This window comes from Oxyura jamaicensis, assembly GCF_011077185.1.
Source record: "Oxyura jamaicensis isolate SHBP4307 breed ruddy duck chromosome 5 unlocalized genomic scaffold, BPBGC_Ojam_1.0 oxy5_random_OJ106708, whole genome shotgun sequence".
Taxonomy (NCBI): Eukaryota; Metazoa; Chordata; class Aves; order Anseriformes; family Anatidae; genus Oxyura; species Oxyura jamaicensis.
Window position 1 is genome coordinate 12,744 of NW_023303989.1, and position 22,948 is coordinate 35,691.

The 22,948-nt window shown below is 48.9% G+C and overlaps 1 protein-coding gene and 1 long non-coding RNA gene across 14 annotated transcripts; one reads left to right on the forward strand and one right to left on the reverse strand.

The window, feature by feature from the left end:
* Positions 1–311: 311 nt before the first annotated feature.
* On the reverse strand, positions 312–22,052 carry LOC118157448 (protein-glucosylgalactosylhydroxylysine glucosidase-like). Of its 13 annotated transcripts, none has more exons than XM_035311777.1 (16): positions 21,307–22,052; positions 17,000–17,191; positions 14,822–15,089; positions 13,518–13,728; positions 12,469–12,904; positions 11,291–11,410; positions 10,979–11,113; positions 10,532–10,643; positions 5,822–5,894; positions 5,178–5,314; positions 4,430–4,563; positions 4,070–4,165; positions 3,520–3,617; positions 2,991–3,011; positions 1,171–1,385; positions 312–991 (listed from the first exon to the last, which is right to left on the reverse strand). In XM_035311777.1, the coding sequence occupies exons 2-16, from the start codon at positions 17,000–17,002 to the stop codon at positions 927–929; spliced, it is 2,124 nt and encodes a 707-aa protein (XP_035167668.1). In that variant the 5' UTR covers positions 17,003–17,191; positions 21,307–22,052; the 3' UTR covers positions 312–926. The 13 variants fall into 13 exon arrangements, with proteins under 13 accessions (XP_035167668.1, XP_035167669.1, XP_035167672.1 ...); XM_035311778.1 differs by lacking the exon at positions 21,307–22,052 and adding an exon at positions 16,210–16,264 and having other exon boundaries at positions 17,000–17,333; XM_035311781.1 differs by lacking the exons at positions 17,000–17,191; positions 21,307–22,052 and adding exons at positions 16,210–16,264; positions 16,680–16,986.
* LOC118157451 lies at positions 20,738–22,288 on the forward strand. The gene is made up of 2 exons (XR_004746647.1): positions 20,738–20,960; positions 22,065–22,288. It is a non-coding gene; the product is annotated as an uncharacterized LOC118157451 (long non-coding RNA).
* Positions 22,289–22,948: the final 660 nt, after the last annotated feature.

A 22,948-nucleotide genomic window follows, 5' to 3' on the forward strand; every position in this document is an offset into this window, starting at 1 on the left:
GCTGAGGGCTGCTGCTAATTAGTGGTTCAAGGCTCAGTGACGAGCCAGCCCTAATTACAAGGCAGAGGACCTGCACTGCTGCCTTCCCTAAGTGTTCCCACATGCTGTCCGTGGTGCCGAGCAGCCACAAAGCTTTTTATAAACTCCTGACCATTTAGGTGAGATTCCTGGGGTTTGTGTACAGAGCAGAACAAGTCTCAGCAGGGCAGGGAGCGCCTTCAAAATCCCCCTGCTCAACACGTGGCCGCTCTAATGAAGACATGCAGGAAATACAGTACTAAAACCACAAATATTGTGCACCAGAACAATGCTCAGTTTCAGCCTTGCCTTTGTCCACACCTCATCACATTGCCCCAGCAGCATTTCTCAGTACAGGGGTGTCAAGGTTTCGGGGTGCTGGTGCTTGGCACTTGAAACAACAGAGGCCAAGGGATCCTCCTCTTTCTGCTGGCTGTTGCTGTGGATTGATGTGACAAAGCAGCCATGGCCAAGCCTGCAAAACCCTTTGAGAAGCACAGCAGGAAGAGCACCTGCTGCTTTCTCAGGGTTTAGCATCTGCAGGCCGCTCAGGGAATGCATTTCAAACTGAGCTCACCCATTCCACCGTTCTCTCCTCATGCAAAGGACGTGGCTTTTAGGTTTGGTGTTGTCCCCTCTAAGGGAGAGATGGGGACAGCCTGTGAAGTGGGGACAAGGGGCTCAGTGCCCCCACTGTGGACAAGGATGCTCAGCTTCACTTAAAGAGTTGCTGCCAGCCCAGTGTGGTGAGTGCTCCACATACCTTCACCAGGCCCAAAAAACAAAGCATACACAGTCCCACAGGGGCAAAAGTTTTATGGCACAGGCCAGAACACCACAAGAATGCCTCATCCTTCTTCCTCTCAGGATTTTAGTCCCCATCATGCAAAACCCAGATGAGCCAGGCTTTAATGCACCTTGGTGGGTAACCTCTGAATCCATCCAGCTGCAGTGGGGAAGGAGATGCTCTGCCCTGCAAAAAAAACCAACATGCATGAGGCACGGGAACAGCTTCTCCCTACATTTTCTTCATTTTTAGGAAAGTTGCTCAAGCAATGACTTCCTGAAGAGCTAGAGAGCAGGAAGTGCTGTTGGACAACTGCAAGGCTGGCACGCATAGTCACCCAGGGTCATGAAGGGTCATGACTGTACCTTCACCCAGGGGAAACCGCTGCCCTGACTCCTCCAGCACTGCCTCCAGGGGCAGCGCAGGAGGGTCAAGGGGAGATTCAGTCACTTTAATCCTGATCTCTTCCGTGGTGATGGTGAACTTCAGTTTGTTCCCCAAGTAGGAGATACCGGTGACTTTCAACTTGCGGACGTCATCAGGACACGAGGGGTTGAAGAGAAGGCTGGTCTTTGTGATCCTGGAAAGGCAGGAGCAAGTCAGTCAAAACAGCACCCCCTCATGTATCCCAGGGGCCCCTCCTCTTACTCCGTGCATTTTCAGGCAGAAAGGCTCCTAGGTGCATCCTAAGGCTCTCTGGGCAAATCTCAAACACAACTAAGCATCTGGTGAAAAGCTACTGGGGCTGTGATTTCACAACCCAGCACCCTCTGGTGTTTCTGTCCCTCTTCCAGTTCCTCAGCTTAGGGTCTGTAGGTTGGATTTTGAAACAAACAAACAAAAATATAGCAGGATTATATTTTTTCCCCTCTCAGTTTCCCGCTCCAGCTCAGGGGGTGACTTTATCAGCAGCTACGCTGGCAAAACTTCAGAAATGCCCTGCTCCAGGATGGGGAGGAGAACTGGGCACAGGAACAAGCAGTGGGCAGCAGAGTTGGATACAGATAAACTGCCAAAATAACACAGAATAAACTCAAAGCCCCGTATGTGCTCTTTCACAGAAGGATAAAAATCAGGCCAACAGCTCGAATCCTTTCTCCAAAACCTTATCCAAAATCAAGCAGAGTTCATTTTTGTGTTTTGGCTTTGGACCAAAAAAAAAAAAAAAAAGTCACTAAATCTCATACTGAAATCTTGACATGAGAGAGCTCTTGACCACGGTCTTTAGTCTACTGAGGGGACTTGAGAGAGGCTCAAGAGCAGAAACAGCACACTTCTCCCACGCTGGAATACCAGACACACATGCCACCAGTCCTCAGCCTGAAACTAAACGGGGCTCACAACCTGGGCCTGTGCTGCCCCCCTCACAGCACTGCCTCCGCAGAGGTACTCAGCAGCAGACCAATGTGCCAGCCAGCCATGGCTTACAACAGGCAAGGCAGGAGTGATGTCTCAAGGACTACATCAATATCATCATGACATTTTCGGAAATTTGGCTTGAGCCCCAAAGCCTGTGGGTTGAGCCTATTGCAGGAGGGGCCCGAATCTGACACACACACACAGCATCTGAAGACCTTGAAGCTTTGCAAAAGCTGAGATTAGGGTTTTCAGCGAGGAATATAGTAACTCACACCCAGCTCCACCAAGAGTCTGGTGGATTTCTCAGGAGATTCTGGCCACACACACAGAGTAAAAACACAGTGCTAGAAGGCCTTGCTGGCAATCAAAAGACTTGCCAGTGTGATCCATCCTCAATTAAACTCTAAGAATACACTCCAGAGACTGCTGCTTCAGGGTTGAAACCACCAAGCTGCTTCAGATGTGAGAGGCAGGCTTGAAATTATATGAAGAGCTTAGTGTGTTTTCTAAGGTATCTTAATGCTGTGGCAATTCCAGCTGACCACTTTTCCTCCACAGAGTAGCAGTCCTGTGTGTGGATGGCAGATTAGTTCAGAGGGGATGCAGAAGGACTTACACCTATGTGTATGGATGGTATCTCTCACTGGCAAGGCTGCTGTTAACCAGGCCATCTATGACCCTCTGTACTAGCTTCCTTTTCCACAGTTTCTGGGACTCAGCAGGAGACTTCCCCTCTCTTTCATATACTATTTTTAGTCTTTTGGCATGAGAACAGCAAATACATTTCCCAATCTCTTGCCATTTCAGCAGCATCACCATCTCTCGCCACGGTGATATCCACCGTGGCCTGTGAGAGGAAAAAAAAAAAAAAAAAAAAAGGCAAAACAAACAAAAAAATGGTGCAAAAGAAACAGGGAAAGAAGAACTTCTGCCTGCTTGTGACTCCCTTTCTCCTCAGCAGAAAAAGAGGGAAGGGAGAAAACAGATTTGTGAAATAGCAGTTTTGCTCAAGATTACTTTTATCTCCTTCTTCCAGCAAAAAGAGGTCAAGTCTTGACTCCTTTTGAAGCCAATAGCTTTAAACACTGACGTAGCTGGAGGAGAAATGGATCAAAGCTCATCATTTCTGAAAACTCCTCTTTGTTCTCCAGCAGTGGCCAACCCGTTCCTAGTGTCTACAGTTCATCAAGGATCGTTAATCACTACCTGCCAAAAGCCATTGGCAGATGTTCTGGAATTTGCTAGATGCTTCAAGTTCTTTTCTTTTTCACAAGCAACAAGTTGCTCCAGCTAAATGCTAACATTTCAAGTCACTTGTTGGTTAGAAATTAGATAAGACATAATGTAGGTCTCACCTGAACCCTGTGTAACCAAAGAGGGCAGCTTGCAAGAATCCACCCATCCCTGTCAAGAAGTTCACAGCTCCAGATCCATCTGAATTCTCCACCCAGATCTACGCCAATATGAGGGGGAGGAGGGGAAAAAAAGTCAGTGGTTTCACTGGGACCCTTCATACAGTTATGTGTGCTTGAATATGCTTACCATGACAGCCACATATTAGGGGTATTGCAACAATCATATGCTGTTGCCCATCCCAGCATGAGATAGTCCCTTAAAACACCATCATCTCCATTCCCTTTCCCACCCCTTAAAGGAAGAAGGAAGCCTGTGATGAGCAGGATACTGGCCCCTGGCTTTGTATTTCTTGGTAGGAAGCAAACACCTCCTTGCTGTTCTTTGGAAACATGCAGAGAGGAGACTGTGTGCAACCACCCAGCTCCATATGATAATCATCTAGTGACTGCAAGCACAGACAGCATAGATAGGACCTACTTGGGAATGCACAAGATAGAAGCAAGAAACATTTGTCACATTGAAGCAGTGACAACACTCCACACAGCTGACCTTGAAGGGCTCCATGATGTTGCTGAAACACTTGTTCAGTTGGCTCTGTGCCCTCTGCATCTCCTTCAACTCCAGCCAGCCCACTGCAAACATGCTCTGCAGGAGGGAGAAATGTCCTTTTGCTGGCTGCTGTTTCCCCCAGGGGTGATTACGCTGCAGAGCCTCCAGAGTGACACCACAACTAGCAATCTTCAGTGTAGATCCCTTTGGCACACATTTCTAGCTCCGAGATAACTGTTCGCATTCTCTTATCACTTAAAGTAGGTTCATGTCCATTGATATGGGCTGGCATTGACTAACTCAAACAGAAATGACCACCTTGTGGATGAAAAACACCTCAGACTTTGCCCCTCTCCTTACCCAGGTCATGGCTGGCCCATTCAGCTCAGTGACAGGTTCATACATCTCCAGATCATTCCTCCGGACCTCAGGGCTCATGGAGTGCATCAGAGGGAATCCAAGCAAGACAACATCAGCTTGTTTCACAGGCTCACCTGGGGAAAGGAGCCAAGAATCAGTCAGACCACATATGCCAACTGGGAGTAACTGATTGTCTATTTACTCATAAAGGGAACGAATCTGGCATACAGAATGATAAACTTAAAACAACAAAAAACACATTGTGTTGGAAATGTTGTGGAACTGCAAGGAGGACAAGCCATTGCTGCCTTGCTAAAGGTAAATAAAACATACAAAGGCGGCATTAAACTGAACGTGCACTTCCACATGAACTTTCACTGCCAGAGGTTGCTGGAATGGCAATACATCGCACTTGACCTTGGAAGGATAGACCTAACTGCCAACACACGGGTTCATAGCTGCCATGTCATCTGCAGCCCAGTGTCCCATGCTCTCAAGGCCTCTTCCTACTCTCTGCATACCTAAAATTCTTAGTTGTATGACCACAACAATGAAAAATGATCCATCAAGAAACAGAAAAAACATCTACAACTCAGAATCCCCACACCAGCAACCCAAATGCTGCACTGAGAGCAAACGCTGGAGCTTTTGCTTCAGCCAACCACTCAGGCACTGTCCCTGCCTCTTGTGTGCTTCAAAAGAAAGAGCATCGGCCAATTCAAAGGTCTGCTGCTGCCCCTCCACTCACCTGGGCTGTAACCATCGTACTCAGGATGATATTTCTTCTCCATATCAAAGGGCACTTTGACTTTGTTGGCACATTCCACCCACTCCTCTGGCACAGGGATCGAGAGGTCTTGAGCAATGTCAGCTGCAAAACGTAAGCTGAAAAGGAGCAAGGAACAATGTTTTATATCAGGCACAAGTGCCTGTGACCCCTTGGAGAGGGAAAGAGAAGGGAGGGAACACAAAAAACTAATTGAGCCATAACTCACTGCCAAAGAAGCAGGTGCTTAGAAAGAATGGGGGTCAAAGTCTAAGCTCGGGGTAACAGCTTTCATTGCTGGAGCTGGGACTCCTTGTCTAGCTACATATATTTCCAGTTGGCTAATTGTCTAAACATCCCACACAATGCAGGGAGATAAAATGAAAAACTTGTGAAATGCGTCTGTCTAATGCATATACCTGAAGGGTTAGGTGAACTGCCAGGGGAGCACCTACCTCCTTCCACCAACTGCAAATAAAGGCAAAGGAAACCAGCTCAGACAGAGGTATGCAAAGAGAGGAAAGGTGTTCAGCATGTGGGAGACTTGCTGTCTCCTACCCCTGCCAGACAGCTAGGCAGAAGCGAAGAAAATTGGCCCAGTGCCTTAACCAAAGCATGCGTGTTACCTCCGCTGGGCCAAGGCATTGGTGTAAGCAGAGTTATCAACCTGGTAGTGATATTCATCTGGGGGCATGACACCTGGAGGGAGAGAAAGGGGACACTTCACTCTGCAGCACACCCAAGGTTTTCCATGGCTCTGTGCCCCTCCTCAGAGGGCTGGCACAAGAAAGGGAACCCCTCCATTGCACTGATGCCTGCGCATATGACTAGTGTGGCGGAAAAATTAAAACTTAAGATTTGAGAGGTCTAATAAGTTTATACTAACAAAAGGAATACTCCTTTCAACCAAAAGTTAGTAGTCCTGATTGTTGCTATCTCCCACTACTGAGCTAATACTGGATGTGCTGCTCCTACAGGCCCTAAGGAGGCCCATCCCTCCCAGAAATGGGAACTTGGTTTCATTAACATAGATGATTGTCCAACATCCATTCTTCCCAAGAATGTATTCCTGCCTTTTTAACTTTGCAATTATTTTCTTTAAGTCCTTGAAACAGCATATAAGTGGGGCCTCTGCAACAACCAGGCAGAGAGCATGGAGGAAGAGATGCTGCCTGAGCATTCTCACTACGATAATCATTAATAAAACGACTAAAAACACCTGTCTTGAATTGTACCTGCATTATTGAATGCTTGGAGTCCTGATAGTTCCTGACAGTAGGTGTTGCCTCCCTGTTTCTGGAAGTGACCTCAGTGCAATGCTCAGTAGAGGGGAACATAAGTGGTGTTTGCATTTGCTGTGAAGGAGAAACACCCTATCTTACAGCTTTATGAGTTAGCCTTGACAATCCTTGTGGCTTCGTTCCAGCTTGGAATATTCTGTGATTTAGCTGAAAAAGTGCATACTCTCAAGGTAACAGACATCCTGAGGGCACTTCCCTTAATTCAGAGCTGAGACTCGTAGGCAAGGTGACCTTCAAGTCCTTAACTGGATATATTTCCCTAGTTACAAGCTCAACTCCTTCCCTTGCTGATGTCCACTTTCTGAAAGACAAGTGAAAATAGGCGTTTCAAGTGCTTTCTTCTGGGACAACTTTTGGGACACTGGGGTTTAATACAAAGGATCTATCAATCACAAGCTAACCTGCAGCAACTCCAGGGGCTTTTCTAGCTCTGATCACCCCAACTGCATTGAGATCCTTTCACACTAAGCCAGCCATCTCCTCCAGACCCTCCACCAACAAACAGCTCTTCTTCACTTCTAGCTCTTCTTCAAGTCACTGCTGATGTGTGCTTGTTCAACATAACATGCTTCAGCAGGATTGCTGCCTGTGGAGGCACCCTTTGTCCTGCCAGACATATCAGTGGTTGTACTTAGTTGGCACCAACAACATCAGGAGACATTCAAGGAATTAACTCCTACAGGCTACTGTCAGATTTAAACTCAGGTATTTAAAAAAAAAAAAAAAAAAAAAAAAAGTTTGCCTGGGTTGCCAAGTCATAAAATGGCTTGTGTTGGAAGAGTTTTCATTCCATCCTTTTTTATAAGCTCCCTGTAAGTATTTAAAAGCTGCAATGATGTCACTCCAGAACCCTCTCTTCTCCAGGCTGAAGATCCCCAGCTCTCTCAGCCTTTCTCCATAGGAGAGTTGCTCCAAACCTTGGAGCATCTTTGTGGCCAGAGCAGAGGGAGACAATCCCCTCCCTGCCCTGCCAACACCCCTCTGGTGATGCAGCCCAGGATGCAGGTGGCCGCCTGGGCTGCAGGCACACACTGCTGGGTCCTGCTGAGCTTTTTGTCCACCAGAACCCCCAGGTCCTTCTCTGCAGGGCTGCTCTCAGTGAGTTCTTCTCCCAGCCTGTGCCCAACCCAGGTGCAGCACCTTGCACTTGGACTTGTTGAACCTCATTAGGTTGTTATGGGCCCTCTTCTCAAGCTTGTCCAGGTCCCTTTGGATGGCATCCCTTCCTTCTGGTGTGTTGACTGCACCACTCAGCTTGGTGTCATCTGCAGACTTGCTGAGGCTGCACTCAATCCCATTGATAAAGATATTAAACATTACTGGTCCCAAAACAGACCCCTGAGGGACACCACTTGTCACTGGCCTGCACCTGGACATGGAGCCATTGACCACCACTCTCTGGGTGCAGCCATCCAGCCAATTCCTTATCCACTGAATGGTCCACCCTTCAAATCCATCTCTCTCCAATCTGGAGATCAGGATGTCACGTGGGATTGTGTCAAAGGCCTTACAGAAGTCCAGGTAGAAGACATCAGCCAGTCTGTCCTTATCAACTGATGCCATCACCATATTGTAGAAGGACACCAGGTTGGTCAGGCACAATTTGCCCTTGGTGAAGCTATGCTGGCTGTTTTGAATCACCTCCTTTTCTTGCATGTGCCTTACCATTGCCTCCAGGAGCATCTGTTCCATGATCTCCCCAGGCGCAGAGGTGAGGCTCACTGGTCTGTAGTTCCCCAGGTCCTCCTTTCTACCCTTTTAAAAATGAGAGTGATGTTTCCCTTCTTTCAGTCACCAGGGAATTCACCTGACTGCCAGGGCTTTTCAAATATGATGGAGAGAGGGCTAGCAACTCCATTAGCCAATTCCTTCATGACCCTGGGATGCATGGCACCAGCCCCCATAGACTTGTACCTGTTCAGTTCCGTCAGGTGGTCTCCAACCTGAGTTCTTCACTTACAGTGGGAGGGACTTTGCTCCCTCAACCCCTGCCCCTAGGCATTAAGCAACTCAAGAAGTGGGAAGCCTGACTGGCAGCGAAGACTAAGGCAAAGAAGTTGAGTCCCTCAGCCTTCTCCATGTCTGTCATTATCAGTTCTCCATTCCCATTTATCAGAAGGGGGGCACTCTCCTTGGCCTCTCTTTTCTGGCCAGTATGCCTATAGAATCCTTTCTTGTTATTTTTTACACCCCTTGCTAATCTCAGTTCAATTTCTGCCTTGGCTTTCCGCATCCCATCCCCACACATCTGAACAGCATCCCTGTACTCTCCTCAGGCCACATGTCCCTGCTGCCACTGCCTGTTATTTTCTTCTCACACCCTAGTTTGACCAGCAGGCCCTTGCTCAGCCATACTAGTTTCCTGCCTTCCCTGCTTGATCTCTTACACATGGGGGTAGAAAGCTCTTGCACTCAAAGGAAAGCATCCTGAAAGAGCCACCAGCTCCAATCAACTCCTCTATTCCTAAGGACAGTGTTCCAGGGGATCTCATTCACTAGGCCTTTAAATAGCTGTAAGTTCCCTTTCCAAAGTTCAGGGTCCTGACTTTGCTCTCTGCCAGGAACATATTCCTCAAGATCATGAACTCAAGCAGGGTGTGGTTGCTGCAGCCCAGACTGCCTCCAATCTTCACTTCGTTAATGAGTTCATCTGCACTGGTGAGCACCAGGTTCAGTAATGCCTCTCCTCTGGTTGTTTTTTCTAACACCTGGACCGGGAAGTTATCCTCAGTGCACTCCAGGAGTCTCCTGGATTGCTTACAGCCCACTGTGCAGCTTTCCCAGCAGATATCTGGGTGGTTGAAATCCTCCCCCACACCATGAATGCCTGCAAGCACGATGCTGCTTGTAGCTGAAGGCCATGTCCACAGGCTCCCCTTGATCAGGCAGCCTGTACTAAACCCCAGCCACGAGGTGTCCTTTATTGGTCCAGTCCTTAACTTTTACCCACAAGCTCTCAATCTGTCTGTGGCTGTTTCTCAGAGGCAGCTTTTCACTGTTGAGTCATTTCTTATAGAATCATAGAATATCTAAGTTGGAAGGGACCCACCAGGATCATTGAGTCCAGCTCCTGGGTCCCCAAAGGGCCACTGAAAAAAAAAAAATATATATATATATGTATATGTGTATATATATATATATGTATATGTGTGTATATATATATATATATATATATATATATATATATATATATCAGACCATGTGTCTGAGAGCATTTTCCAAATGTTTCTTGAACTCTGGCAGTCTCGGTGCTATGAGCCACCTCCCTGGGGAGCCTGTTGCAGTGCCTGACTACCCTCTTGGTGAAAAACCTTTTCCTGAAATCCAATCTGAATTCTTAACATAGGCAAGGAAGGAGGGGTAGGAGTGCTGCCCTCCATCTCTTCTGAAGCCTTTCTTGTAACCCTCTCTTCCAGTGTTCCAGTTATGTGATCCATCCCATATTTCCCTGATAGCAATTAAGTCATGGTTTTCTAATTGCCCTGTGGTTTCCAGCTCCTCCCACTTGTTTACCATGCTGAGTGCATTGGTGTAGAGGCACTTCAGCTGGGCCATCTGCCACATCCCCTTTTTAGAGGAGTCCTTCCCCAATTCCTTTGGGACAATTCACAAGCATTTTCCTGCTGTTTCCTAAAGCGACAGTGTTCCCAGGTTCACTTCCATCACGCAGAGGTACATCCCCATCCCCTGCTGAACCTCTCTCCTTCCCCTCTAAAGCCCTCATACCCTATTTTCCAAAGTGTCACCAGTCACACCATCAGACCTCAAACAGCACCCAGGCTTGTCGCATCAACTTATATTGCCATGGAAGGAGACGCTGAGGGGTGTCCTGTGAGCAGCAAGGGGCTGAGAGAAAAACAACTGGTCCTGTGGCACTGAAAGAGCTGGGCATCTTGCCATGTGGATACAGACGTGGATAACAGGACAGGAGGCTACAGAACCCATGCACTCCCAACCCAGGTCTGGCTGGAGGGGCTCTGAGCCTCTCTTTGCAAAGCCCTTCCCCACAAACAGGCCTGGCAGTTGCAGAAGTACCTCTGATGTGGTAGCATTGCTCCTCCTCGCTCCACACCATCCTGCTGCACCAGTACTGAGCCACGGCCCCCACCAGCTTCCATCCTCCATTCTCCCTGAACAGCTTCTGGTCCTGGAAGGAGCCAAAGCCAGAGAAAAGCAGGGATGGGGAAGCATGAGGGAAATTCAGAGAGGTCTAGACTCAGCCAAAGCAACGGAGCTATAAGAAAATGCACAGAGCAGGGGAAAAAGGCAGAAAACTGGCCTGACTTGAGCCAATAGGATGCTGAGCCACCCACTGAGGATCAAGAATCGGAGGAGGAGACAAAGAAAGGATCCCAGGGTGCTACTGGCAGTTCCGACAGGAGCAGATAACTGCAGAGTTTCTCTGAGAAGGGAGAGCAACAGTCATCAGATGCCCTGCAGGCGTTACCACCAGGCCTTCTGTGTGGCACACGCTCCCGTTACCTGCGTGGTGTAATAATACTGCTCAAAGGCCATCAAAACATCCCCAGTGATGTGAATTTCTTGGGCTCCATAGATGTCCTCAGGACACACCTCCTGGCCAGTGGCTGCACACTCCCATGGGAACTTAGCACCCTGCTGGGAGAAGATACTCATGGAGCTGCTAAACACAACCTCTCCTGACACAACCTGCAGGCAAAGCCCAGCCCACAGCCTCTGGCTAAAGATAGAGCCATAGAGGAAGAAGAAAGTCAAACTGTCCTGGGTGACATTGGCTGGGCTGCACTGTCCCCAGCCCAACAGCCCTGTCCCCACCTTGTAGCCTTGCTCCTCTGCATTGCGTAAGGCTCCTTCCAGCATGCGAATTCGGTACTCTAAAATGGCTCGGGCAGCCTCAGGGTAAAACAGCAGGATGTTCGGGAACACCCAGGTGTCCTGAAAACATCCAAGCAAAGCAAGGTGGTGAAATTGGCTGGTTGGGCACCCAACTGCTCCCACCAGTTCAAGTCCACCCCCATTCCTGAATGCTCTGACCATGACTTTGCTGCTGCTTAAAGGTGCTGTCACATTCGCTCACTAAAAGGTCTGTTTCTGCCCTGAAAAGCGCATCTAGGCATCCATACCTTCTATCCTCTGCTAGCCACCCCCCGGTATCTTAATAGGATAATCTCAGTGGGACCCTCAGCATGCAAAAGAGGGGAGGTAGGAGTCCTCCAAAAAGCCAAAGGCTCTGGGTGGGTCAAAAAGAAGGCCCACAGGACTAAAAAGCCTTTGCCCGTTTGAAAGACCAAGCTGGGTTCAGCACAGGGGGCTCAGCACCATCTAGCCGTATTTCTCACTCATGTTATGCGTTAAATATTCAACTGCAGAGCTGCATGCTCATTCGGTGCAGCTGTCTCCAAGGGCAGCTCTGAGATTCTGGTTAGGGCAAAACTGCCCGTATGGACTGGTTTGCTGAGTACACACCAAACCTCCCCCAGAAAGTTGAAAACATAGAAAATGCTTGCTTTTTCAATAGTTACCTCAAGCACAATAGGGTTTGCTGATGCCACCAAAGCTGGGAGGATTTCAGGCTGGTTTCAACTTATTTCCCGTATGTTAGTGGCCCTGCTTTAAACTAGACACTGAAGTTCCCTTTGCTTTGGCCTCCCTTAGGTGAGCGACCTATCTTAGTATGGGGAAGAGAGCTGCCCTGCCGTGGGATCCCTCTTGGCCTCTCACCCCCACTGCCTACACACCAACACCAGCCTTCTAGCTTGGCTTTAGGCAATTAACTTTTGAGTTAGAGGAGATAACTAACATGAGTAATTCCTAGGATGGAGCTGAGCCTCAGTAGTTGTTAACGAAGGAGAAGCAGGATGCTCTCCTACAAGAGGCTGGTGCCAAGATACCCCTACCATCAGCAAGGAGGCGAGCAACCTCATGCCGAGTTTTCTCCATCCCAGTTACTGTTCAAAGCCCCAGGGTGAACCAACAGCACAGCTTCGACGCACCTGGTCCCAGAAGACGTGCCCCCAGTAGTCCTCGCCCCGGGTACCGTTGGACAAGCCGCCAGGGCTGATGCCATGGAATAGGAAACCCGGGCTGTCCCGGGGAGGGATGGCGCTCAGTAGGTAATACAGACACCCGTAGAGGGCCTGCCTTAGAAGCAGAGGGCCATCCAGGTCGATGCAGCACCCTCGCCACAGTGTGTCCCAGGCACGGGTGTGGGAGGAATGCAGGGAGCCAGAGGCAATGAGGGCCAGCCCCTCGCTGTAGCTCCTCTTCACCTCCTCTTCGCTTTCAGCCACTGCTGTCAGGAACTCCCAGGATCGCTCCTGCTCCTCCCCACGCAAGGTCAGGGCTTGTGGCACAGGAGTCCAGAGCATATGAATAGTGGGCCGGGGTCCCCCCTCTACCTCAGGAACCAGCGTCTTCCCATAGACATAGCTGCAGGGGATGGCAAGCAACAGGGAAAAGTAAGAGCAGAGCAGAAGTGCAAATCCACCCATGCAGGGTGAACCACCAGCTGATTTTTTCCCCTGTTCCCACCTAGGAAAGAAGCTCCCTTGTCCCCATACTTCAGCTCAGCTGCAGTCCCAATCCCAAACTGCAGAAGACTGAGATTCACCACAACTCTCTCACAGGGTCCCCAGCCCCACCAAGCCATTTTTAGAGGTTATCTCCTCCAAGCTCAGCATCTTCCCCAAACTCGTTTCTTTGTAATCACATATAGTCCCCATGGCCTCTGATGCTCTTGTGTGTCAGCGTAGGTAATAATTTTGGCATTGCAATTTATAAAAGTGTTTCTATATATTTTATATATAATTAAAAAATCGATATATATGTGTGTGTATATTTATACATGTGTACGTATGTATATATAAACACACTTTTCATTCCTCTCAGGAAGAAGTAAATTTGCACAAGCCTCAACAATACTTGTAATTTCATTCTAGCTCTAGCCTTATTTTTTCAGTTTCCTATCTGGGAACAAGGCAACATGCTACAATCTACAAAGGATTTGTTCCAGGCCAGGCTCCTGCCTGTGATGCAAACTCACTGTGCTCCCTGGAAGTCCTCTCCTTGGTACAGGTCCAAGTCCTGGCTCTTTGGCACAAAAGGAGTCTGGAGCTGCACTGTGATGGGTTGGCCAGTGTGAGCTGACCGCCGGATGGTGATGCTGAAAGCCATCAAGTGAACAAGGGAATGGTGAGCGTAGATTTGATGGGTGGCTGTATAATCGGTTGACTGAAGCACATGGCTGAAGGTTCCTGTAAGCACAAGAGTCAGCCTTTTTAGCTGTCAGGTCCTGATGTTCTGCCTCAGACTACCATTTCTACCTTATTTACTGGTTCCTATTGGCAAAGGAACAGTCCAGATCCAGGCCAGAACACAGGTTTTGACTGGACAACACTGTTAACACACTAAATCTGACCAAGCTGGTGAGGAATGGTTTCGTTATATATATATATATACACATATATATATATATATTTTAACCAGGTTTCACCATTAAACAGTCTTTACTGAGCCTGGCTCCAGCAAGGGTTGAGATATAATCTGAAAATCGCCTGCTCTTATTCTCCACTTATTCCAACGTAATTTAATGAGAGTAATGTGGGAAAGGAAAGTCTTCTGCATGTCTTGTGCATGAATGAAAGTGCCCATTTCATTCAATACATACCACTACTTAGAGAAGATTTGCTTCTGAAAATAAATGAATTTAGTACTCTGTAAAGCTAAATCCTGAAATCTGCAAAATTAGCATTCACAGAGGGATCAGCAAAAAAACCCTCCTCACCTTTCTTCCAACTACACTTTCTAGTGTATGACATCAAGGTCAGAGCTGGCTGCTGTCCAAAGGCAAGAGCAAACAATGCCATATCCATTTCTGGTTCCTTTACAAACACGTTGTGGGGTTCACTTAACAACCATGAGCTAGCTGCTTCCAGAATAAATGCCTGCACCTGAACCAAACGGTTAGACACCTATGACAGTCAGTGAAATCCAGGGTATGATTCATTTAATCTCTTTATAAAATTTGAATTGATTGATCAAATCTCCTTTCCCAACAAAACTACTTATCTGTTCTGCACAAGAACTCCAGCACTGACTGCACCTAAAGCAAGGAATTCTACTGCTGGGTGGAGATGACATCCTTCACAGACCTATTTGGTACACACTGAGCCATGGGTGAGCGGAGAGCGGGGAGAAGAATGACGTGACCTCCTGGAAGAGGCAAGGAGGCTTAACTTCTAGAAGAGGATGGCCAGCAGTCGGAGAGAAAGAGCAAAGGGTGCAGATGATGCAGGTAGGAAAAGAGGCTGCAGGACAGGGACACCTTCTCTGTGCTTTGCTCTTTACCCGTCCGGGTGTTCAGGGTGAAGGTCTCAGCCAGGCTGTCTGCACCAGGCACAGTCATCCTCACACTGAGGGGGCTGGGGACGTCAGCACGGTGCGTGTCGCCCACCGCTCCGTTGTACACCCCGTTGACGTGGAGGATGTCACGGTACACACGGGTGCCGAGGTACGCATTGGTCACCGTAGCAAGTAGACGCTGGTCTGAGGGCAAACAAGTGGTGGTGAACACAGCAGGGTCCTCCTTGCCATCAGTCATTTTTACCAGTCCAAGCTGCGGAACAAAAATAAAAAAGTAAGAGTCATATAAAAAGGGCTGGATAGAGCAATCCCAACACAGACCAAGTTGGTGCATGGCTGAGCGAGGCTGTGGGGGATGCCAGCTGAAAACGGTGGCTGCAAATCGCCCCTCTTTGCACAACCTTCCTACTCATCTGTTTCCAGCCTTGCTATGTTCCTAGGGGCTCTATTTCCTTTATTTTCCCCTCTGATCACCACCAGCACCTCCAAGCCACGGTTTTCCTCCATCCCAGTGCCTCAGGTGGGTCAGCTCCACCCAGGTTCATTTCCTCCTGTGTAGCTTCCTTTTTGGCAGACATCTCCCAGCCAGGCAGGGCAGCTTCTCTAACTTACCCAGATCTTGCGTGCTCAATGCTTTTGTCGCTTCTCCAGTTCTTCCCCTTTCACTTCCCTTTCCATGCTAGTATCTCACCACTTTCTCCCAATACATCACATCACACAACAATCTTCCTCTTCCTCCCAACATTATTCCACAACATTACTGAATATTCTTTTATTCTTTATCCTCGAGGTACCTCCACACTTCCCTTCCCTCTTGCATCTCTAGCCCCATTTCAGTTACTGGCTTGCTGGGGAAGGAACATTTTATTTATTTATTTATATATACATATACACATATAAAGAGAATATTGCAAAAGTGAGTTGCAGCTGGTGCCTCGCAACATTAGGCACTGCATTAATATAAGAAATGATAGAAGTGGAGCACGGACAGGCTCTCCGAGCAGAGGGGGGACACCAGCTCTGGGCAGTACCTGAAAGCTGTCCCCACGGGCTGCCCAACCGCACTCGGGGACAACTCAGTTGGCTCACGTCAGGCGGTGCCCGCGATCAAATCACAAGAAAAAACACTCCTGCCTGCCTGCAGGGAGGGAGTTTAAAAAAAAAAAAAAAAAAAAGAGGTCTGGGAAGTTCGGAGATTTGACCTTGCCTTTCATGTCAGGCTGTTAGCGGACTCTGACCGTGCAGGCTGCTGCCGTGGGGCCCTGGTGGAGGGAGGATGACGGAAGTTGCCCAACTGAGAAGGGAGGAAGGAAATAACTCCTCCCGCCTTTCCCCTTCCTTAATAACAACCTGGTTGACACGTAGGTATTTGCCTAGATAAGCTCACTGCCTGGCAATGGGGCTGCCTCGAGCACCAGGAAAGAGGGACCGAGACAAAAAGTTCGTCAGCTGAAAGCTGTCCAAGAAATTTAGCAATGAGCACAGCCCTGGCAGACGGCCACCATTGCTCTCCATTGAGAGAGCAGCACAAAAACCTCTGCAGAAGGAATTGTGGCTGACAACTGCCCTTTGTCCCCAAATGCATTGTGACCCTTTTACTTGCCTGCTTTTGGAGATCCAGACTTCAGCTTTGTAACACATTCCAGCTTCCGTCCTTTGAACCGCTGCTGGCACTGCAGCGTGTTTTCCTGGTGCAGAGCAGTCCCCACCCTGATCGTCTGTGCCACGAAGGCACTTCTAGCATTAATCCCCATTCCTCCCAGACCCCAACACCTTCTATTGTTTTTAAAACCCTGCCACACACAAGGGTTTACTGAGCTGTCTTCAGAGATGCCCAGCTTACCTTCCACTACAAGGTCAAACATGCTTTCTTCCATGTGTTGAGCTCTACCTGCTAGGCTGCATCATCCTGACACTACCCGAGCACGGAAGCACCTGTAAAACCATGTCTCTGGACAGCGCCCCAACCCCAATTCCAGCTTGCTGATGCAGATAAGCCATGGCCTTGATGCACCAGAGCCCCTGCTTTGGCAGAGCAGCTGTCTGTCTCCAGCAGAGACTGCTTTAAGACAGCCAGAAGCCATGGTGCTGCACAGACATCCTCTATGGCTAAGACCACGACTATTTATTTCCCTGCAGAACTTTCCAGAGCTATGTTCTTACCATCTCATGTCACAGTCCGGCTTTATACGCGAGCAGAAAAATAGATTTTGCAATTGCCAGCTGCAGTGGCCAAATTCATCCCATATGTCCTGTAGCAAAGGGAGATGGCTGCTGCTCTGCAGACATGCTCGTGCTCTCCATCAAACGCAGCAGCCACAGGAAGGCACAAACGCATCGTGTTGCTGACCTAGGCTTAGGAAATGGGGGCATTAAGGGGAGGGAAGAAAGAAAGAAATAGGAAGTTATCGTAGATCTAAGTGCAAATTTCTCCCTGGATCCCAGCTGTGCCTCCAGTTCATTTGTCAATGCCCACTGGAAGGTGGAGGTCCCAGATCCACCTCTTACTTGATTCGGTGTCTCTTCTGAGTCTGAGCCTGCTCCCTTTCCCTCACTTTGTCTTGAAGGTCGGCCCAGGCATAGGGCAACCTCAGCTTTTGTTAGCCTTCACGCTTCTGCGAGCAAGGGCATCGTTAAGGCTCCCTGCTCAGCCAAACCAAGCACCGCCTGTGTCCCCGATGCAGGGGAGCACTGCGTCAGCAGCTTGCCTGGCACGTGAAACACAGTTCTGCCATGCTACAGCTGCTGTAAAGCTTTGAACTGATTATGGAAGAACATAAAAATAATCCGCCCTACACCAATGTGAGCAATATAGGTAAATGTGTAGGGCAGCATCAATGCCAAAATGCTTTAAGGTCACATCCTAGCCTCTACACAGCTACCCTCTTTAGCCCACACGATCCTTGGAAGGACAAACCTCCTTTAGCCAAAAGATCTAAGGTCCATTCCTTGTGGATCAGTGGACACATGGAAAGCAGCATGGCCAGATGCTGTGACTCTTGTACCAACCTACTGCCTTTGGCTCGATGCTCAGAGAGAAGGATAATCTTATTGAACAATCCAGCATTTATGGGATAAATACTACACATCTGTTCTACTCTCTGTAAATCCACAGAAAAGCCAATGTCTGACTCAAGCAAAGCTGTTATCAGTGTGAAGGAAGCAAATCCTTCGTCCAGAAGCTCTCCTGGGCAAGCGAAGACATTGCTTCTCTTTGCTCGCCACAGCTCAGGGAAGATGAATGCTCCTCACCACACCTTCCTGAGCCAGGCACTGTGAGTCACTTAGATTTATGCCTCAAGTCTCCCACAACCAGCACCAAAGAGAAGTGATAGTGACTGAGACAGGAGGAACACGACCAGAAACCACACTGAAAGCATCACATGAGTTTGCAGAGAAAATAAAGGTAATGTTCCTTGTCCCACCTCTGGGCCCAATCATGCTAAACGGGGCTGAGGGGTTTTCCATGGGCACACTTGGTAACATGTCCTGAAGCAACCTTTCTGCTAGAAACTACCCAGGGAGGAGGGGGAAAGGAGAGGTGGAACATCAAGGGTGTATGAGTCAAGAACAAGGGCTGCTCTACAACTTCTTTAAGAGAAAAGGGAGACGGGGTCAAAGCGTCTCCTGTGTCAACTGCTCCAGGTACATGCATCTTCTGCTTCCAAGAAAATTCACCAGCCTGTGAGAGACAGAGGTAGATGTTCCCTAAGAAATACAATTTGCATAGCAGAGCGTTGCTGGATCAGTCCTATCGATATCTGAGAGATGCTTGGAGAAACCCTGATGAGCAGTGAAGGTCTGATCCCAACTACTGGCATTTGTTCCCAGCTCTGCTCTTCGTATTTAAGGATCTAAAGTCAAACCTCACCGCAGGAAGCTTTAAGCTTTTCTTTACTCTTCAATTTCAACAGCTGGTCTCACACAAGGGATGAGTCTGTGGCAGAGGTACGTGAATCTAATCCACCAGAGAGCACCCCAGGTGCTGCAGCTCGGACACTGTCAAGGCTTTCAGTACGAGCATTTCCTTCAGCAGCTGCGAGTGCACGAGTGGAGAGCATTCACTCCCCCAGCCCACCCAACAGATACACACTGTTGATGTTCCTTCAACAAAGGAAAAATACCCTTTTCAGAAAAATCCCTTTATCTCAGCAAGGCCTACTCTGACTCTGTCACAGCTTTTTCAAAGTTGATCTTGCTGTGACCAGAAAGCAGTGTTTCTAAAGACCCTTTCTTCATCGGCCAGATGACAACAATAAGACCCCTTATTCATTGGCACCGTATGATTTTCTCCCAGATAAGTCAAGACAGACAAGTTTCTTTAAAAATTTGAAGAGAAATCTGTTAACCACAGCCATCTTTTTTCACCAGCTGTTCCTCCAGCTTCTCAAATGTTCATAATTGAGATTTTTCCTTGGCTCCTGCTTGAAACAAAACTTGCAAGACTTCACTGCTCAGATAAGGTTATTCCCCTACCATTTATAGGAAAACACAACCAGGGCTTTCCCAGCTGCCCCAGACCAATGTGGCCACTTTTGCTGTCATCCATGCTCATCCCAGCAATGCTCCTCAGCATGAGTACTTGTCTCGGATGAGAAGATTGATCTGCAGGAGCAGAAGAGGTTTCTCACCAAGGTTTTCAGAAAGGTACAGGAATACTCCCCACTCCTCTGCACCCTAAAAAGCAGTGTGTGTGAGGACTGATGGAAGCAGGTACTGCGATGTCTGCTAATGCAATTATGATTAAGGAGGAAAGTGAGTAAGCACGCGATATAAAGGGGGATTTCCTGGAGGTCAGAGGACTAAGAGTCTCCTTCCTCATCTCAACGTGGAAGGTGTTTTGTGAAACTGCTCAAAAGAAAAAGTCTTTGCTGCTGGAGGCTCTGCCACCTCCCCAGCTTTGTGACTGCCACATAGAGAGATCCCTGACTGGTAGGAAAAAAGTTCCGATGAGACAGGAGCCGAAGGGGAATCCTTCAGAAAGCCAGCTGCAAGCAGCAGATACAAGGTAAGAGGTTTCCCTTACTGTTTTTAATTGTCTTCAGTCATCTTTCATCAACAGAAGTGTGCTTGGCCTGTCCTGCTCCACACAGCTCACTGTGCCACTTGTAAGGTAAAAACCTGTGCCTTCCTGAGACAGCTGGTGCTCTGGGAGAAGGTCTCTGACCTTCTCAATATAATAATAAAAAACTAGTTTTACCCCAAAAAGGAGCCTGCTGCGCACCACAAAACCCCAGCAGCTGCCAGGAAAACAAGAGAGCATTCCCCATTCCGTACAAATCCTGGTAATCCTTCTGCATAGCTGTTTTTAAGGGAGAGAAGAACAAAGCTGGGTTATTCAATGAAGTTGGCACGTGTTGAAGCAAAGGGGCCTGACTTGTCTCTCTAACAAGTGCCTGCACATCACAGGAATGAGACCCAGGCTCGAGGCTTTCAGCCACTTCTGCTATCGGATTGAGGCAAGTAGGAAGTTGCTTCTGCAAACATCAGCCCAACCTGACCAAACACCAGCAACGAATCCAACAGTCCATGGCTTGCAGAACAGATCATAATACCTTGTAAGGTGCCTGTACGTGCTTGGTTTGGAGCCCGTGCATCTGCCACAAAGGGAAGACAGAGAAGCCGAGCAGCCATTGCTGATTCGGGACAAGCAAGGGTTGGCCATCACATTTGCAACAGTTTAAAGAACGTAGATGGTTTTTATGGGTCTTACAAATTAAAGTTCAAAATAGAAGTCCTGCTCTCCAGCAGGACTTTGCAGAGATGCCTTCCCTTGATAGCTGGGGCTGCTGTTTGAGGGGTGCAGGCAGAAGGTCCAACACTCCAGGGGGGAGAAAAAATGCAGCGAGCACTCGAGGAGAACCTTGACGCTTGCAGGTTTTCTGCTGCCACGCTCCCAGGAGAGCGGGCCCGGTGCCGAGGGGTGGCAGCAGGGGGGTGGCAGTGACGGGCCGGGCAGCTGCAGTCCGGCGGTGGCTGCAACGAGGAGGGCAGCACTCAGCCTGCCGCCGCCATGTGGGGCTTCCAGGGGGGCTCCCGGCTGCTGGCCACCATGCTGCGGGCACCAAGGGTCCCCCGGGCGGGGGTCACCTCCAAACCGCCTGAACACCCGATTTCTGCTGCTGTGAGTAGTTTACGGGGGGGTAAAAAAAATAAACGGGGGGGGGAGGTAGCTGGGGACAGCCTGGGCATTGGCATACAGACCCAAATTTTTGCTGGGAGTTAAAGCAAGGTGGGGGGAAAGGTAGGAAGAAAGGTGCACATGCACACACCTCCTACCCCCTACCCCCCTGGCTCTTGCTTCCCTTTTATTTGGTCCATTCAACACCCTGCCCCCCTTTTAAGTCCTGTACAGCCCAGAGTGCCCTCCATGGGGCTGCTCGAAGGCCCCGGGCACCCCACCAATGCAGGGGTAGCCCCATTCCCCCCCGCCCCCCCATTTTTACTGCCATTTCCAGAGGGGCACTCACCCCCAAAGCAGGTGTCCTCCTGGGCAGGGAAGGTCTGCTGCCCCCACAGAGCTGAGCTGGTCCTTCCACCATTCCTTCCTTTGGCACTGGGGACGATTGCCCACCAAAACAGCAGCTGCTTCAGCTGCACAGACCCTCCTGGGCTGGGTGAAAGGAGTTCCAAAAAAAATGGGCTTTACGCCAAAAACCCTGGGTGGGTTTCACCGCCAGCCTTTGCTTGTGGAGTTTACCCCAAGCTGCATTTCCGAGGTCTGCAATGAAGTGTTTAACAGGCCTGAAGACTCTTCTTCAAGCCAAATAAGAAATAAAAGTGACAGCACAACGGGTTAAGTGCTGTGCTTGTGTGCCAAAAATGGCAGAGGCTGCTGCGCGTTGCTCTTCCCACCTCAAAGTCATTTGAAAGTCAGGCACAGCTGCTTCTGGAAACTCTGTGGGCCCAAGCCTGAGTCTCGCTGCTGACTGAAGGACAGTCACGCTTCCCAGCGAGTATCGTGACCGAGAAATACAGAGCAATAGAAGCAGACCTAGAGAGCAGCCAGCTTGGTCTGCTGTTGGTAGAAACTGCTGTGCTTACCCAAATCTCCTTTCCACAGCCCCAAAAGGTGTTCACCTGACAGCCTGGAAAGGGCAGGGAGGGCAGATGAGCACACTCCGTTGCATTAGACGCAGCAGCATGCAATTGCCCTGCGGACCCCACGGGCATTGCAGCTGCTGTGCAGCCATCCCACTGATCCCTCTGGTCCTTCTCCCACCCGCAGGAGCAAGCCATCGCGCTAGCTGTGATGTTTACATGCTTCCTGGCACCAACAGCCTGGGTCTTGGCACACGTGGAGCACTACAAGAGCAGAGGAGATTAAGAAGTGGCCAGAACGACCTACACCCCCGGGAGCAGAAGTGTAAGCGAAGATCAGATCACTGAACAGATGTTCACCTGGGAAAGAACACCGAGTTTCTTCATTAAAATTCACGTTTGCATTAAACACTGGGGTCTGTTGGCTGTGCTTGGTCCGCGTGCTTGTTGGTAGGGGAATGAACCAGCAATCCTGTGCTGCTGGACAGCGTGCTGTCCTGGAGGCAGTATTCCTTTATAAGTTTGCAGCAGGCCCCAGGGATGCATGGTTTCCCACTTGAGCTTTTACTTAGTAGAGTTGCAGTGCAGCATAAGGCAGATGCCGAGGAACTACTCGGCATGAGCAAAGAAAAAAAATTAAGTTGAACTCCTGACAAGAAAATGCTCAAAGGCCTTAAACGTCACTGTAAAATACTACTTTGAAAGTGGTCTGCTGGCTGCTACACATCTGACTTCTTTTGATCCTGTGTAAAGACACACACACACCCAAACCACCACCGAAACACACACCAAACTTCCTAAGCCCTAGGAAAGCTGACAGCCAGCACTTACTCCCACTCAGAAAGATCTAGAGAGCAAACCGTATTTCCAGACATCCTGAAAAAACCTCCTGAAACTGTCACAATTCACTTGGACTACAGATCTTTACACTCACTTCAGAAGCCGCTCAAACATTTCTGTACAAACACTCCCCTCAGTACAAGAGGGTTGTCAAAATACTCTCAGGGAAAAGACTCACGTACTGCCTCAACAGCACTGCCTCAGCTTTTTGATATGCATCTGAAGTGATGG